Source organism: Lissotriton helveticus, chromosome 3_1, assembly GCF_964261635.1.
Source record: "Lissotriton helveticus chromosome 3_1, aLisHel1.1, whole genome shotgun sequence".
Taxonomy (NCBI): domain Eukaryota; kingdom Metazoa; phylum Chordata; class Amphibia; order Caudata; family Salamandridae; genus Lissotriton; species Lissotriton helveticus.
This window is the reverse complement of record NC_136061.1, coordinates 689323625-689341892: the sequence shown is the minus strand read 5'-3', so window position 1 is coordinate 689341892 and position 18268 is coordinate 689323625. Positions and strand designations below refer to the sequence as shown.

At 43.2% G+C, this 18268-nt stretch overlaps 1 protein-coding gene across 2 annotated transcripts in view; it reads left to right on the top strand.

The window, feature by feature from the left end:
* VPS13C (vacuolar protein sorting 13 homolog C) overlaps positions 1–18268 on the top strand; it is a 2773485-nt gene that overhangs the window by 164207 nt on the left and 2591010 nt on the right. For both annotated transcript variants that reach the window (XM_078680824.1, XM_078680823.1), the window contains exon 3: positions 8228–8270. In XM_078680824.1, the coding sequence (XP_078536950.1) occupies positions 8228–8270 (43 nt within the window). The remainder of the gene's footprint in view (positions 1–8227; positions 8271–18268) is intronic.

Genomic DNA, 18268 nt, shown 5'->3' with positions numbered 1-18268 from the left:
AGTTGGTCATTACGAACTCCCCAGCTCCATGATGGCTTTACTGAAATCTGGGAAGTTTGGTAGCAAACTTCTCCGCACATTAACCCAGTACAGGATTTAATGAAAAAAACACACAAAGGACATTTAAGAGATGCCCTCTGAAAAGCGACCAGCCTTTGTGTGCTTCCTGAATGGCTTCCCGCCGTTTGCCACAACCAGACAGTTTTCTAGAAGCCCTGGGTCGAGAGCCTCCACTCTCTGGCTCCAGAAACAAAAGCCTATCCTGGGCAGAGCTGTCATGACTCGTCCCCGAGGATGGGCTTGGTCCCCAAAGGGGAAGCTTTAAAGGCCTGCCACCTTTGTAAGCTGTCCATGCCTTTTGCTGCCCCCAGCAATGTGCTCCCACTGGGTCTGACACCCGTTTTGGGTGGAAGAATCAGCAGGAAAACTAGTTAGGAGGAGAGGTGTGCCCACGTTTGCCAACTCCACCCCTCAGTTGGGGTAGAGAAGGAGAAGCACACATCTCAGTCCCCCCATCTTGAAGATGAGGGGACCCAGCTAATAAGAGAGACTCGTAGCCCCCTCCCACTGGAAGGTGGCATAATAGTGACCGATTGGTCCCAAACTGAACACCACAGTAAACGCCCCTAAATTTAGTATTTAGGGGTGACCCTGAACCTTGACTTCTCAGATTTCTGCAATCTATGAAGGAGGACAGGAGTCGCACAGCAGAGGAGATTACAAAGAAGAACTAACTTGACCCCAGCCCTACCGGTCCTTCTGAATTTTCTGGATATCCTGCACCAAAAGAAGACTTGCCCTGCAGCCTGCTACCTCCAGAACCCCTGGGTGGACTGACTGCCTTCAACAAAGACCGGATTTCCTGGAAACAGCGCTCTGTTCAAAAGAAACTGCAAAGACAAGCTCTGAGCCTGCTGAGGATTAAGAAACTGGACGCCTGAAACCACCACTGCACCCGTCACCTTCAGCTTAATTCCAAGAGGCCCACCTGTCCCAGCGAGGTCCACCAGCACTCGAGTGTCTGAGTCCACCATGGGTTGACCCCTCCAGGACTCCCCGATGTCGCCTACAGACTCTACACAGAGACACCCTCCCCCCAACCGTGAGTGGGCCGGTATGGTGAAATCCGACCTCAAAGGCACCCCTACATCCGGCCGCCATGCACCTTGGAGAAGAGGACCTAAGGCGCTCCTACACCCTGAGCCCTTTAACTTACCTGCCCAGCTGTTGATTCCTTCTGTAATACTTCTTAGACCAACCCTGCAGCAAAATCCAACACCGGCAACCTCCATAGGATTGAATTGGGCTCCCAACAGCTCCTAAGCATCCTGCACTTGGCCGCCCCTGCACCGCTTGTGGTTTAAACTTGGTGCTGACCTGGGACCCCCTTTGCCCTGACCTTAACCCTAAGAACTTGGCTCCCAAGACCGAATGGCATTCCTGTGAACAGCCCCCAACCGAGGTGACCCCCAGCCCCATTGGCTAACATTGGCACCCTGCAATCTGCACCCGGACGCCCTAGCACTGAGTGCCTACCTAGACATTGGGGAACCTTGATCCTGGCTCCCAAAACTCCCACCCGTGAGTATAGTACTTACTTGTGAAACCGATAACTAAAAAGTCTTACTTGGCTTGTATTTTGAGATTCTGTGTGGTATGTAGGCATACGACCCCGGTAGTCGATGTAATTTAAAAGTAATTCCAAAAGTATTACAAAAGTATATACTGTGTAATTTAACTGCTTTTTGAACCAATAAAAACCTGTAACGATTGCAAATTCAACCACAACTGCATTTCCTTTTAAAGTCTGGCATTTGAGAGTGTATTTCACTTACCTGTACCAAGTCCTGCTTGGTTCTAAAAATAAAACATAAGTATATCTTTTTTATACTTACCCAATTGGTCTGGATTCTGTCTGAGTGTGTGTAATCAGTTCTTGATTGAGTGAATACAATAAATGCTTAATACGCCCTAAGGATAAGCCGAACTGCTTGCCCACACTTCCACAGAGAGAGCTATTAGTACTTGCCTAATTTAGGTTCTGCTATACCTCAGGGGACTCCCTGGACTCTGTGCATTCTATACCTTACTTTGGTATAGTATATACTGAGACAGCTTCTTACAGTTAGTGTGGGAGAATGGATTCCTTGTTAGGGATGCTAAAGCCAAGCCATTCACCCTGCATGAAGGAATATGTTGATTTCTCAATGTCATGAGGGTCATGCTGAGATGATAGCCATCAAGAGAAGGGTTCAGGAACAGTTCTTGTTGTTAGGTCTGGATGAGACTGTTGATAGCATTGTTGGATTGTCATTTTTGCTACAGGGGCAAGAAGGTTTCCAAAACTTGTGTGGATGAACCCATCCCAATTGCTTGTCCAGGAAGACCTTGTTGGATATTAGGTCTGGATACTGTGGTATCTTTTCATGCACCACCTAAAAATTAAGTTTTCCCCCCAAATTATACTAGATTACTTCTCCAATTGGCTAGAGGCAAGAGTGATGGAGAGTGTGATGATTGACACAGTAATCAGATATGTTGATGATATCTTCTGCAGATAGGAGCTTCATAAATCTCTACATATCGACTGTGAGCTCCAGTTCTGCAGCACCAAATTTTCCATATGTTCAAGAGGTGTGGTGTAACACACAACAGGATATTAGTGCACCATGCCGAGACGAATATACAGGTATCATTAAAGAATCTGTGCAGGTAGCAGTGAATTATGGTATTGAATGGAAGAATGCATTACTGGCTACAATACTCTCCTAAAAAACAATGCCCATTGCACTGAAAGTGGGTCCTCTGTTTAAAGTTGCTACATAAGTGTCATGTCCCGAACGTACTACGAACGAACACGGTGGGTTGGCGGTCTAGCGCTTACACCAGGCTTCGTCATCTAACATATACAGTAAGCATTTAGTTAGCCTGTTAACCAGCCATTGCAACTACATTAAACCACCATTGTTTTGCTATTAGCAGCTCATTATTTTGTTTTCTGTTTTTCTCGGTAGAACGCGGGCAACCTTGAGGATCCTACAGTGTTCACTAGTCAATTAGCAGCCTAGGAATCTTAGTGTATTGATAGAACGGCCTGCAGCACAGGATATCATCCGTAGTCTCTTTTCGCTATGGTGTCACTAGGATCACTAACCTTCAGGTTAATTTGCCAGCAATGTTGAAGAATAATTCATAAAGGCATGGTTTCAGGGATGGACAGATATTGGTGTGTGTACACTAGAGTGTTCAGAGAGAAGAGACCCCTACCGTGCAACCAGGTCCTGTGTCCAACCCCTACCGTGCATTTCTTTTGGCCTTGTGCTGCAGGCGGGTTGGTTGCAGGGCCTGCGATCAGGCCTAGTGCCCAAATCACATGGGCCACACCCCTCATTATGCAGGGCCTTTGACCTATGGCATGGGGGTGGCTGCAGGACCTAGTTTATGACCAGGCCCTGCAGGCAAACCCACTCGGACGCCCACCACACCATGCAAGGCCTTTGGCTGTTCACCGCAAGGATAATCAGCAGGGCTGACTGCCCATTCACACCAAACCACCACAGGCCCTTTTTGTTTGCAATTGTTCTGACTCCGCAAGACTGTCATTAGAACCAATGCGGCTCCTGCAGGACTACTGTGGGATCAGGGAAGTCTCTCCAACCCCAGTTTTCTTCTTTTTTTTTCTTTTTTTTATTTGGCCCGAAAGGGTGCAAGTTATAGGGGTTCAGGGTACCTCTACTCTGTCCCCTTTTAGCATGTTGTTCTTATTTTCAGGACACAGGACCCATGTCCTGAAATGCCAGCCCCAGCATGTTGCGGCCAGATAATCACAGCGTGAGCGCCCACAAGGGCTCACATGTGTCTCTTACTCCCATGGGAGTCAGATGGCCCTCGCGGAAAAAAACTCCCTCTCAGCCTGTCACATCACTCTATTTGTAATTGCATGATTGCAGGTCTCTTGTGAGCTTCCTGCAAATCCAGCTGTCGAGATATACAAATATTTTGAATCTTAATTTCTCGAAAACTGAGTGCATTTACTTAAAATCACAAAAATCACACTGTCTGGTCCAAGAACAAGCTTTCTGCCAAATCTGGTGTAATTCAGTTCAGCCATTTTTGCGGTGTCACTATTCAATTTTCCGATGGAAAACTGCATGGGAAATTGTGTCTTAGGACCCTTGTTTTTTCTCTGGCTCCACATGACCCTAAAACTTTCCTGGACAGAGCTGAGGTGGATTCGTTTTTTTGTTTGTGTAAAGTTTTGTGAGGATTCGTCAAATGGCTCCACAGTTGTTAGCAAACCAAAAAATGCTCTTCGTGAGGTTACTAGGTCCTCACTAGAACGAGAAAGTGGCGACTCCCACCAAGATTATGAACCTTGAGCAGAGTCTCTAGGTCAGGGGTCTCCAAACCGGTCCTGGAGGGCCGGATCCATGCCAGATTTTTTGGATATCCCCATTGAGATACATGTAGTTATTTTAAAAATCTGGCATGGATCCGGCCCTCCAGGACCTAGGTTATGAAGACCAAAAAGGCATAGTACTTAAAGGACACTGGTTGCACTATAGCAAGTATGTGAAAAAGCACAAATAGAAAACAACTGTGCAAAATGTGTATGTCAGTCAAAAAAAGTATGAAAAGAACCTGTAGTTGACTTTCCTATGAAAATAATCTGTATCTTATTGCCCTATAGTAGAATGTAGTAGAAATTTTTTGAAGATGGTGAACGTCAACAATATGATAAAGTCTCTGGACACAATAGTTCCAAGAGCCACTCTGTCAGTACCTGGATTTCTTTAGCAGACCTTTTGAACCTGTCATTTCATAATCGTCCATGATTTTTAAACGGCAGTACAGATTATATTGCTTTGAAATTGTGTGGATTTAATTAGTTGTGATGGTAGTGAGTTTGAATGTGGCTCATGCTTGGTCTGGGCAATTTAGACTCTCTTCTGAGTGATGCACCTCTGGCCGTGCTCTTTTGAAGGTTGTATAGTTAAGTGATCATCTCTTGGTTTTCTTACAATCATGTAGAAATAGGATCATGGGAGTTTCATAATCCAAATTATAAGGAAGACTATGAGGCCATGGAGAGGTGTTGTAATTGATTGCACTGTTCCAGACAGTACCTAATTGTTTTCAGCATGCATAGCAGTGAAACTTGATTTTGTGGGCCAGTATTTCATAGTTTTTTGGATTCTCTATACATTTTTTTAAAAGCATAGTGTTTTATGGATATTAATGATTCGGTGACAGTAGCTTTTCAGATATGGTTGAGGTGTTAGTAACTGGAAAAGTATTTTCTTTGTGGCTAATGACTTTCACTCCATTTTGCAAATCTATACAATAATTTCAAATGTAATTTTCGCCACCTCAGGACTGTTTGGCCAAGTTTCTTGTATCTCGACCAAGTGGAGTGTGCGAAATTGGATTACTGGCTGAGGGGGGTGAAACCCTACTCAAGCAACTGCCACAATCCTTGTCAGGGTGATCCTGAAAAGTTACTAAATTAACCTGTACTTAATCTTCTGGTAAACTGGCACAAAAGCAGTCCGGCTTAGCTTGGAGGTAATGTGTAATGTATTTATATAGCACTTAAACAGCAATAAAGTAAAAACATAACACAAGAAAAATCCCACACCAAATATATTTTAATAAATTATTAGACACCACAACTACAAAAATGCAAGTAGTATAACCAGAGTTATTCATTTTTAATGTTTAAAGTGACAAGTAGTGCCTAAAATATCAAAGCGGCAACCACGGACATGTACTCGCGCAAAACCTGGATAAAGCTGAAAGATCTGTCCAAACACTATGGAGTGTGGTTCGGATAGACAAAGTGAATTGGGCCAGATCTCTTCTTACCTTCGGACTTAGAAGAATTTTGGAAAAAAAATGTCAGAGAAGGTAAAGTTCAGCCTGGCAAGGCAGCCGGCACTGTGCGACGAGGTGGTGTCATTGTTGGGGAGCTGCTGGATGAAGTCACGGTGAAGATTTCGATTTTCGTTCTCAGACTCTTTTTTTGGTAGTAAAATAGTAAAATAACTCCAGCGGGACAAAGCTTCAGGTTGTAGCAGACGAGGCAACATACCCCACAAGACCGCATACCCCTTCTGTGAGGAACCACTGAATACGATTTACTGCAGCAGAGGAGAATGTAGCGGGAAATACTCAGGCCAACCGGCGAAGCACCATGGGCAGATCGGCGAACAGGTAGGTCCCAGTCTCCTCTCGGATCTCAGGGCACATTTGGCTGAAAATTCCCATTGTTTTGGATTTAGGTTATCTGGACATATTTAGCACCACTTTCAAAGGTCCAGGACTTGAGTGGTAACACTTGGAGGGTTAGGCCTCACTCAAGCTGGGTCCAGGTGCCGGTTCAAGATGGTTGAAGCCTTTTCTCTCCTTGAGTCACAGATCAGGCGGCCAGCCAAATCTGGTACTCCTGTGTTCAAGCAGAAAGGCATATCTCAGCAGCAGGGCAGGCCTCATAGACCACAAGACAAGATTCAGGCATCAGGGCAGACCTCCTTGTGCAGCAGGGCATTCCTCTTAAATACACAGCAGGCTACAGGCAGTTCTGAGAGTCATGTATCCAGAAGTGAACTGAAGAGTGAGTCTGGGGAGTCCTAAATGTATACCTGGTGCCAGCTTTGAAGTGGAGTAATTTCTGGAATTTTCCCCCCCTCAGAAGTGTCTGGAATTTCCTTACTTTCTGCCCTGGTCCCAGGATGTCTGGGGACACAAACGGCAAGCGTGAAGTTCTTTGTGTGATGTCTGAAGCAAGTGAATTCAAGTTCAACTGAACGTTCCCAAGGGCCAGGGGTCAAATTCCATTTCGGCCGTTAGACCCAATCCTCCTGTCATCTTCACAGCCATACTCTTTGGCCATTTAACAAAATTAATGTACCAACTCCTTTTACAAAGACAGGAATCTTGTGAAACTTGATGAATGTGGCCTACCAATATCATTGAGAGCCTGGCATCCACCCAATGTCTTTGGCGGGCTTATATTTAAAATGAAAGCTTGAGTTAATCCCAGAGGGGTCAGAAGATCATTCAAACTGTTGTTTTACCCTTATCCAGTATGACACTGATGCAAGCAGTGCCAATAAATACTTGACGGGTGTCCCAATACTGCATAGCAAGAGTTCATTGTTCTGGAATGCACTGCCTGTGGGATGTTGGGACAGCCATCAGCAGCAATAGCCACTCTACCAATGCATGGGTGAGTGGACAGTTGTTCAGCACTTTCATGAGGAGGGAGGCCAAAACAATAGTCTGCGGGAGGCCTAAACAATAGTCTGCGGGAGGCCTCACCATATCTGCAGACTAAATTAAGGCTGTCACGAGGGCCTGGCCTGCAGGGTATTGCTAGTTTGTGTATTTGATGCACATTTTAGATGTATGCACGAACGCTATCAGAAATGAAATCCTCAATTTCCTCATTTTGTGACATTACATATCGCATTACCAGTCACAACATCATTGGCATCACATAATTAACAAAGATAGATTTTTTCACACATCCCTTTATTGAGAATGAAAGTACAGGCGTGTTACCACACCCTTCGCTGAGAACCTGGTGGTCATGTCATTTGACCTATTGGGTTATAGCGCTAGGGCATCTGGGTGCATGGCAAGGCCTATGGGCCTGCCAAAGGCTGTGCTCAGTCGTATATACTTTTACAGGCTGTCCGAGGAGTGAGGAATTATACTTTGGAAGTCTTCATACCAGTCTATTACAGTAGACTGGTAGTGATCAACGCCGCAACCCAGACATCCCTTCTACATCTCACCTTTCATCATTATATACAACCTGCCTGCTGTTAAGACCATGTTGAAGACCCTCTATCATAAGCTGGAGCCTTCAGGGCAAACTGAATCCAAATCCTCTCCATCTTCTTTCAGAAACTTTGCAGCTTGTGTAAGATCAATGTATGCTTTGGTATACCTATTTCCATAAGTATCCCTCAACTCAAATATCAACTTTACATCTAAATGTAACTAGCCATTCAATCGTATTCAAATGTACCGTCTGATTACTTTGTATATCTCTTGAACTAATATTATTGTTTGTTCTCAATGAGTTAAAAAATAAATCTATAATAGCAATATTTATAACCGGTATATGTTAAACGTTCTGGAGCCTTGTGATAAAAACTTATTGAATTGAATGTCCTTTTAGTGTAACTGTTTCTAATAGATTACTTTTTATATTTCTTAGAGTGAATTGGATGTTCCATTCAAAGTAAAGTTTGGTCAGATCGGTAAGTAAGATTTTTTTATCGCCTATTAAAATGCAGCAATTGTAAACCGCAGGAAAAATGGGTTGGGATTTGACTGTGCTTGAGCATAAAATGCAGTTGGGGTTACTGCGAAAGACTTGTTAAAAAAAATAAAAGAAGAAGGAAAAACTACCTTTACACACTTTTGATGGCATATTGGTTTTCAATATGGAGGCCAGTTCACTAATTCAACTACTACCCAACATTAACATCTTGGCCTCGTCTACAGCAACCAATAGTTTTTTGTTTAGCTTTTTACTGGAGCAGGTTTAAAAAATGTTTTGGAGACTTAAAATGCAAGCTACGCATTTTGGCATTTGCTCCAATACTGTGAACCTTCTTGCTGTTCTGGGAGATGTTTGTTATACGTACATCACCAACAACTTGAAGTCTACATATTTTTTTGTTAGTGATGATTTGAGGTGGACTTGCAGAAAACGTTTTTTTATTTATCCAGCTTCTTTCAGGGACCAATAAGCATTCTAAAGTATGTCAAGGATTATAGTCCACGCCTAACCGAAATATGGGCAGAGTTGTAAGTATGCTAAATTATTTAGAGTCCAAACAATAAGTTAAATGCTAAAAAGTGCAAACACAACACCTAGTATATAGTTACCAAGAATATCAAACAGCTTAATAGTAGAGCCATGGTCCCTGGCTATACACTCTATATATTGTTCTGGTCAGTAAATGATTGATAACTTCCTCGCAATCCTGCAACAAAAATAACAATATCACAACAATGCAGTAATGAAAAAGATGGTGAGGTGAATCAATGTTTGTGAAGAAAACAATGATTGTGATAATTCTTGGCCCATGATCAATAATACACTACAAAACCGAGTAATTTGTAAGTGTCACACCAAAATGGAGTTACTTTGTTATTACTTAATCTTGTATAACGTTTACGACCTGGAACATTTTGTGTTGAGGTCAACAAAGAGGTCCAGCAAGGTTGTGCTCTTTTATTTAACATTTTCAGCAATTAGGATGTGGCTGTTTGCAACAACTATGCCCAGACGTGGGTCTGTGGCATAGGACTTAAACTGCACCTCACTGACAAGACCCAAGTAGACCAAAGCCAATCTGGGGTTGCGTTTCTTTCTCTCTGGAGGAGACCTGGTCTGGCAGTTTGGGCTGGCTGTGTTGACTGGACCAAGTCGGATTTGCCTGTCTAGAGTGCCATAATCGGCAAAGCGTGATGGACTTGAATGTGGCCCGAGAGATCATCAGTGGCTGAGATTAATGGAAGCATTACTTTGCTTACTGCCATGTAAACCATAGCAGCAATCTAAATGGTGCTCTAATGCCAATACGTATATGCTCTAGACACGGTTAGCACTGTAAGAACCATACTGGCCAGTCAGAAATTGCTATGGGCTTTTGGATAGTTCTATATCCCAGAAAATCTCCAAATCAATGCTGAGAAATTGTGATCCTGCTAAAAGGAAGGATGCAACCGATAAAAGGGAAAGTTTGCCTTAGTGTTATAATATTAAAATAAGCAGAAGAATCAAACTAGTTGGTATTATATTTCAATAATATAATTCCTACTATTTGCAGTTTATTTTTTATTGAACTATAATTTTAAATCTGGGGCAGCCCCAATATCCATGCATTTAAAGACATTCCATGTTAAGATAGAAATCAGCAATGTGCATGGAGCTGAGCTCTGGGTCATTCCAATGTGAGCTACTCAAAATACATTTCCAAGGAGTATGTGTAGTTTACTACAGTCTACCCCCTATAATTCACCCGAGACATGAATATGAAGTAGATTAAATGACCCGTCTCGCTAATATTAAGCAACATTTCGCTCTGGATCTGCCCATTGTCCAAAGCCTTTCCAAAAACTTTTCATTATAGTTTACTAGAGATTTTGAGGCTGGAAAACACCAGTCAATAGCCTCGGTTCGCTAGTTCCCGGGATCATGTGACTACCAAATATATAGTGGGAATAAGAACAAACACCTAAATAGGACTTAATACTGGTTTTAGACTGCTTCTGGAAATGGTTGACATCGATGCATGTAACCCACAATTTTTGACCCTGTTATTTGTTTCTGCAGGATAGAAGCCTGTCTCGCAATTAATTCATGTCCGGTTTAGACTCTGGACCTTTCCTTTTAAAAGTTTTTTATTTTTAAACGAAGCAACACTCATTTGGAGTTATGTAACTGTAATTTGTGAGGGAAGGGGACTCACATTTTTTATTTCTGTGCATGCGTTTAAGAAATCTAATATCCTATTGCCTGAAACCATTACTAGTTTAAGGGCCGTGGCCCAGGTTGAAGGCCCTCAAGTTATGTAAAGAGTTTTGAGTGTGGCTCTCCAATTTAGTTTTGAAAATCATACCTGGAAGGCTTGGAGACAGCAGAAATTTTATATTTGCAATCTTGAACTTCCTGTCAGTTTAAATATGTGTCTTCTAGCCACATGTAAATACTCTTTGAAATACCTATTGAATATATACACATGTTGGTTGTGCCTGTCTGTTGTATTATTTGTGTTGCATTGATATTTATGGAAGTTTTAGAAGTTAATCGAGCTGAACTGTTAAGTGCCTTGGTGTTGGGTAACTCTTACAACAGTATAAGACAGTGTAAAAACAATGGTATATAACACTGTGTAGTAATCTGCAAAAGAAGGTGTGTCCTGGGGTAGAACAGTGTGTTTAATAGCTTTATGAAAGTAAGCCTACCTACTTGATTTGCTCAGCAAGAAGTCTGAGATGGGACATTCTCTAGAAGGCAATGCAATGGTCACTGCTTGATGCAGATAACCTTGTGCATCTTCCTAATGGCTGGTCTGGTGGAAAATATTGTGTGTTCCCACCAGACATACCTGGAATCAAACAACAGCAAGGGAGGCGGCAATGTGTGGTTTGGTTGTCTTCTGTAGGCAGCATCCATCCTGCAACCATCAGTTTACATAAGTAGATGTTTGTAAATTTTCTGTGGAACCCTAATGACAGGTGGATATGCAGTGTTCTCAAAATATTTATGACTTGTGCATGATTTGATGACCACCAAAACGTATTGCAAGGGTTATTATCACAATCCTCCCAAACATTTAAAACATAATAAATACAAAGGGTCGCACTTCTGTCCTAAGACTCTGGACTTAATTTACACAGGGAAGCCAGTAGACTGCTCTACTGGGTACAACCTCACACCTTAAAACTACAAGCCCTCAGTGGTGGCAGCATATTTAAAAAGGATAGCTCTAGAGAGTCACACTTTTCTAGGTGCGGGAATAAACTGCCAATTTTGGGTTTGCCCACTGTAGAGACTCGCCCCCATAGGCTAACATTTGAATATTTTATTTAAGTATAAATATTACTAGAAATAAGCTATAAAATCACTCAAGGACTTAAAAGATTGGTAATGATAAATCCAACAACCTGCCACTGGTGAATTTATCATAACTAATACAGAAAATAAGTTGTAGACTTAGCAAAAATGCTTTGATGAGGTTATAAGTGGCCTGCACAGGGACAGAGGTTATCTGATAGGGGGAGCTCTGCAGCTGCAGAGACAAGGCCCGGGCGTGGGGAGCTAGGTAAATAAAACTAGGCTTCAAAGAGAGCAGGACAGTATGGAATGCCAGGCTGTCCCCCTATTCCAGCCAGATTGCAGGCCTAGGAATGGAATTTGGAGAAGGTCTGGAGGGGGAGTGTTAATGGAAATGAGCCACACCAGTATATTGGTTTAGCTAAAGTCTTACTCTCTAGGAGAGGAATTATCCATCTTGAATTTTAAAGTGAAGTGCTTTATGGGACAAGAATATTCCACTCTTTGGAGGAAGCTGTCCTGCTTTTGGGTGGCAACTTTTAGAAAAAGCTCCATAAGTTGAATGATCTGATGTCTAGAGTCAAGCCGGCTACCTTCTACTTCGAACTCATCTGGATTTCATGTTCATCCAGCTGACAGCTCTGGAGCTCAAGCCTTCCAGGAGTTGACCACACACTCCGCTGAACCAAGCTGGCTGCAAATCCGGCCTGACAAAAGTGTCTTGCTCTCTGTCGAGAGAAAATCCTCTAGAGACGTTTCTAAGTGTAAGGTGAAATTTTGACTTGGGCCTCCCGCTGATTGTATGTGACCATGGCTCCATCAAGGTTGACTTCAAACTTTGGCTTTTTCCTGGTCGTGTGACCAGATGTCCCAAGTTGGTGCCATATGTTTTTAAGCACTAGAAAGAGTTTAATCTGTATCTCTGGTTCCCTGTATTGGCTGTTTATCATTTTGGTGTAATTTTAAAGACAAAAATATTTCCTAGTTTTATAAATTGGTTTGGGATTTTTATTGTGTGTTTTGTCTTTCTTATTTAATGTATTGGTGTTTTTCAATGCTTTACATACCCGTCTCTTAAGTGAATTATTGCCATGGCAAATAACGTACAAATTTTCTCTCATTTAAGGAGCGTGAGATAATGCATCAAAATCCATTATACGGTGTATCCGTTTTCTATTTCGTGCTCTACAAAATATTGTTCCACGTTGAATTTCAAAAGGCCGCTTTCTCAGAACTGCCTAGGATTACAACTCTGATAAATTTTTTAATTAACCAGCACCGCTAGTATAAAGCTAAACAAGACGAACCTGTACCTATTTCAACGGGGTTCGTCATCTTACCATGAGCAGACGCAGCTTATACATAAGCAAATTCCCTTGAAAGTTGGTTTCGTCTGACATATGACAGATTATGCCTCAGTTCCATCACCTGTCAAGAACCGTCACAGTTGCATATTTCCCCTTCACGCTCTTCTCTCCCAACCAAGCCCCGGAGACACTAACTCGTCTGCCTAGCTTTTCAGCCCTCTACTTGTGATCATGACTTTTCCAAAGAAAAACAAAACTCGCATATTGTGAAATATCTTCACTTCCCCAACAAGCATCACTGACTCCGTGCCAAACATACTAGGCCTGATTGACAAATACATGTAATGCTCTGAACTTCTGCTGATGGCATAAATAGCTCCAATTACACATGTCCAGCAAACACAAAGGAAATGAAGCAGGCATAATTAAATTTCCTATTTTGTAATTGTGCGCCAAAACTTGTACATTTCTGCAACATTAAACCAAATGCAAGAGTACGTGTGTAGATTAAGGCTTGGTTTGCCTTGAGAGTTTGAAAACGGCAACAAAATGGAGAGGTTATTGGATTTCATAAACTACTCTCATACCTTTTCCCTTCCTGGAAATGGTCAGATTTACTCAAGCAAAGTGTTGGCATAGCTCCTCTCCCAGCACCGGAATGGGAATGCATTAACCCCAAACCTCCTTTTCACAAGGAAGGATGACGGTTTTCCTGTGGTGAAGTAAAAGAAAAAAAAATGGAGACATCCCAACTTGGGGACATTGTTTATTGTATGACATTCCTAATTGGACGACAGGAAAGCTGTGACTGGTGCCTGGGAGTACTGTTATGGGTGTAGAGATGTATGCATATTTTCACCTTTCCAGAGAAAGAGACCTGCTAGGAAAACAACTTATTTCTATGAGGTCGCAAGTTTGAGTTCAGTAGCAGCCTGATTCGTACCCTGAAATCTCGGGTACATGGCCTTATCTATAGTCACAGCCTAAAATAAAAAAAATTTAAACGGGTTTACGTCCTAATCAAATGCTTAACAAATATTAAAACGGCTTCAATTTTTACAGCGTGCATACAGAACAACATTTAAAAAGAGGTTCATAAAAAGTTAGTGCCCTTTCTGTTGACTGAGCTAAGGATGTGCATCAAGTGTGTGCGCAAGGTATGTGCTTTAAGAACCACAGACAAGTCGCACTTGTAGAATAGTGCGCATAAACGGGTTAGATAGGTCAATGGTTTCTTGTGCCAGCTCAGCCGTCTGTGTGCAACCTGGTCGGCACAGTCTTCTATACTTCTTAGGTAAATTTAATGCCAATATACTACTGTTTTTAAAATGATTAGAAAAGGTTATTGGTGTTTTGTGTAGTACATACTCACTCAGTCACTGACTTTTCAGCTCAGTCTGTGAACTGATTTGCTTTTGCTGCATGAGCAGTGTGCTGAACATCTGCACCCATTACCTATGTGCTACCAAAATGATTGTATGCATAGTAATGGCCTTGGTCACTAAATCTCAATACTGTTAAAGTGAGATTGAAAACTTTTTGAATTTGTTGCCAAACTACTGTTGTGTAGTTCCTATAAATCCAATATCCGAACGTGCAGATCCTGTAACATGAACTGTGGGTTTGGTTGCAGACTGGTCCGACCACTCCCCTCCCCCTCCTGTTAGCCTGTTTGCATAAGCTAAATCGCAGTGCCACAAGAAACTCATCTGATCGAGGAAAGAATCGTTTCTGGTAACCTCAGAACATGACAATCCTGATTCCACAGGATTGTGGAAACAATATACTACTTTTCGCTCCGTCACTCGTGTTCATGTAGTTTGTCTCAGAGATACACAGAATAAACAGTCTGGGTGTTTCAATAAAGATTTATAGAACAGTTGTTATTCTAGTGTAGAATAGATTTGCTGTAACAACCATCAGACAGTAGTAGAGATATGATTATCAGAACTACGAAAGTAAAGGGATGGCAGAGTTCTACCATTTTGCAAGTACATAAAAAAATGATAATAAAGTGCGTACTCCTACGATATCTCCCTAACTAGATGTACCTAAATGTTCCTAGCATCGGTGTAGGCGTTATGCCAAGAATCCCTCTAAGGTTTAGTCAACCCCATTATCTGAGAAAGGAGATAATATGGGACCCCGTCCTGGTCTCGAGTTGGACACCCCGCGAGGGATGTTAGACCACTGCGAGCTGGAGTGTCTGCATGCAGGAACCTCCGCGTCTCTGATCAGTGTGTCAGCAGGGAAGTCACGGTCTCCTCTGTCTGTCTAAGCAAGACATGATGTGTATATATATATCCACAGTTTCCCTACCTTGCTCTGTTACTGTGTCGGCCTAAAGGATGATGTCTGGCTTGAACTTTATACATAGATATTATACAGGAGATGTTCGTCCTGTTGTCAGTCCTGCTGTGCTTCCAAGAAGCCTCATGCAAAATGTATGAGTTTCGAACCAGGGAAAAACCTCCATTCTGAATGCCGTGTTGTATCTAGGTAAAAGGTCAGTCCCTATGAACCGTAATGTATGTAATGTAGGGAAGGATATAGGTGAAAGGTGCAGTGTTACCTGTCCCTATTTGGGGTACCTATATGGTATATAACACTGCCAATGCCAGGCCACCTCACACTAAACTGCTGAGAAGGGATCAGAAAGATAGATGGCATGGGACAGTGAGGAGCTGGATGTGAAGTGAACATGACTGGTTGAGACTGGACTTGACCATTCTCATCCCTGCAGCTACAGTGCATCACACAGTAGTGCAGACGTATGGCAGTGGGTGCCTGTAATGGTGCTTCCCAGTATTGGAGGGTAACTGCCCATGAGCAGGTGCAACAGACAGACACATGCTAATGAGAAAGCAAAGTCAATGATGAAGGCAAAGGGAAGTCTACAGAATTGCTGAGCTGTGGGCACATAGAGAACAGTATTGTATGGCTAATAACTAATAACCTTTTGTACCGAAACAAAACCTAAGGGTGATTTCTATCCAAGATGTGCTACAAAGGAATTCATCACATAAAACATGTTTTGTTTGTCATATGCCTCGTACAACTTGCATACAGTTTCTTACAAATATATTTCTTCTGAACAAATTTAAAACTGGAAAATAAGCTTCAGACTTTAATATGACTCAACTACCTCTTCTGATTATCATGTATTTAAAATGTAATATTTTTTGACTGTAGTAGTAATCCTTTTTCTTGTTCTCTTTTTACTCATGTTTATTGTAATTTCTGAACTTCAGTGGGGGTCTTGAACAAATTGAATTAATAAATTAAATGATCTAGAATAGTTAATGGCATGTTAGGACCCTAAGGCCAAGCCCAAGCCCCAGCCTCACCACTCACACTTCACAGGCCACAACTGCTACAACGGAATTAAAATCTAATATCCTGATGGAGGTGCTCCGTTCTCCTTCCTCCATCTCAGAGCTTTTACTTCCTCTTAATGAGGTTTTGACAGATCCCATTCTTGATGTCTGGCAGAAGCCGAGGACTGCTCCAGCGGTGTCCAGGACCGTGGCAAGGAGGTACAAGATGGCTCTGGGGGGAATCCTGCTTTTCTGTCCACCAGCCCTTCATCAGAAAGCTTGGTCATCCAGGCTTCGTGCTCCTCGAGGCAGTCTGCAGGTTCTTTCTCATCTACACTTGCAGATAGGCAGTCGACATGCATGGAGAAATCGGCGAAGGTGTCCTCGTCGGGCAATATGGCCCTCAAGTCACCAAATGCCACATTCTTTTTGGGGCGCTACATCCATGCCCTCATGGACTCCGCTAGGGAGTCCCAAAATTGCCTGGGGAGGTACCAGGGCATTTCTCAGAGGTACTGTCGGATGCCCAAACTCGGCCCATCAGGTGATACAGTCTGGGCTGGATACTGCAGATTCAGTTGCCAGGGCAAGGGGATCGTCTGTGACTACTAGGAAGAACGCTTGGTTGTGAGGGACATCTCTCCTGATGTCCAAGCTACTTTACTGGATCTGCCATTCAATGGATCTCGCCTGTTTGGGGCCAAAGTGGTCTCGGTGCTGCATTGCTTTAAAGACAGTAGAGCCACAACAAGGTCTTTAAGACTTCAATCTCAGCCCAGGGGCATTGGATAGTATTCCAGGCAACCTGTCTCAAGGGAAATCATTTCAATCTCCTTTTCTGGTGGCCACAGTGATAATGGATGCCTTGACTCTAGGTTGGGGAGACCATCTGCAGGACCTGGAGGTCAAATGTCTTTGGTTTCCAGAGGAAAGATTGTTTCACATCAATCTTCTGGAATTACGGGGGATACTTTTGGCTCTCAAAGCCTTCCTTTCCTCCCTTAACGGTCAGTCGGTTCAGGTCTTCACGGACAACACTACCTCAATGTGGTACATCAACAAACAGGGAGGAGTAGGGTTGTATCTACTCTGCAGAGAGGCTCTGTGACTCTGGTCCTGCACTGAGGGCCATCAGTTTGCGTGATTGTAAATCAGGGCCGAACTGGCCGTAGCAGGCACCAGGCATTTCCCCGGTGGCTCGGCGGTTTTGGACCCCTGGGGGTCGATTTTGTTACAGGGCCATTTTTTAAGCATAGTTGAAATATCGCCCGCTGTAACGAAATCAGCCGAAACCGGCCGTGGCAAATAGCTCGGCTGCACCCCCAGCCCCCCAAGAGGTTGGCCGAGCCCTTTGCCAGGGCTGGTTTTGGTTCCCAGTCCTGCCCTGTTGTGAATCATCTGGCCGGGGAACTGAATATGTGTGCGGACAGTCTCAGTCGGCAGTATTTGGCTGATCATGAGTAGCGTCTCCATTCCGAATTTGGTCCTTCACATTTTCGGGATGTCAAGGTTTTCTTAGTTGGACCTGTTTGCTACTCACGAGAACTTGCACTGCCTGTCGTTCTGCAGTCTCCAGTATTCGATGCGGGGAGCGTTGGGAGATGCATTTCATTTAGATTGGGGCTCAGTTTCTTTATGCATTTCCTCCCAAACCTGTGATTCCTCGAGTTCCGAGGAAGATTTGCCATGACTGGGCCCAAGTCATATTGATCACGCAGGATTGGCCTCAAATGGTGTGGTAAACAGACCTCTTTTACCTCTCATTGCACCCTCTGCTCTGTCTCCCTCTCAGAGCAGATCTCCTCTTGCAGTCGCAGGGGCAGGTTTTACACCCCCACCTCCAGAGCCTGCACCTTCTGGCCAGGAGATTAAATGGGGCAACCTGAGCTCTTTCTCTCTTATGACAGATCTTATTTTATCAGCCATAAGGCACTCCTCCAAATCTGTCTATTCTGGTAGCTGGGGCAAGTTTGTTAAATGGTGTGGAGAGAGATCAATTGATCCTTTGCAGGCGTGATGTGATTTTCTGGTGTTTGAAATCGAGATGCTCGGCGAATTCTGAG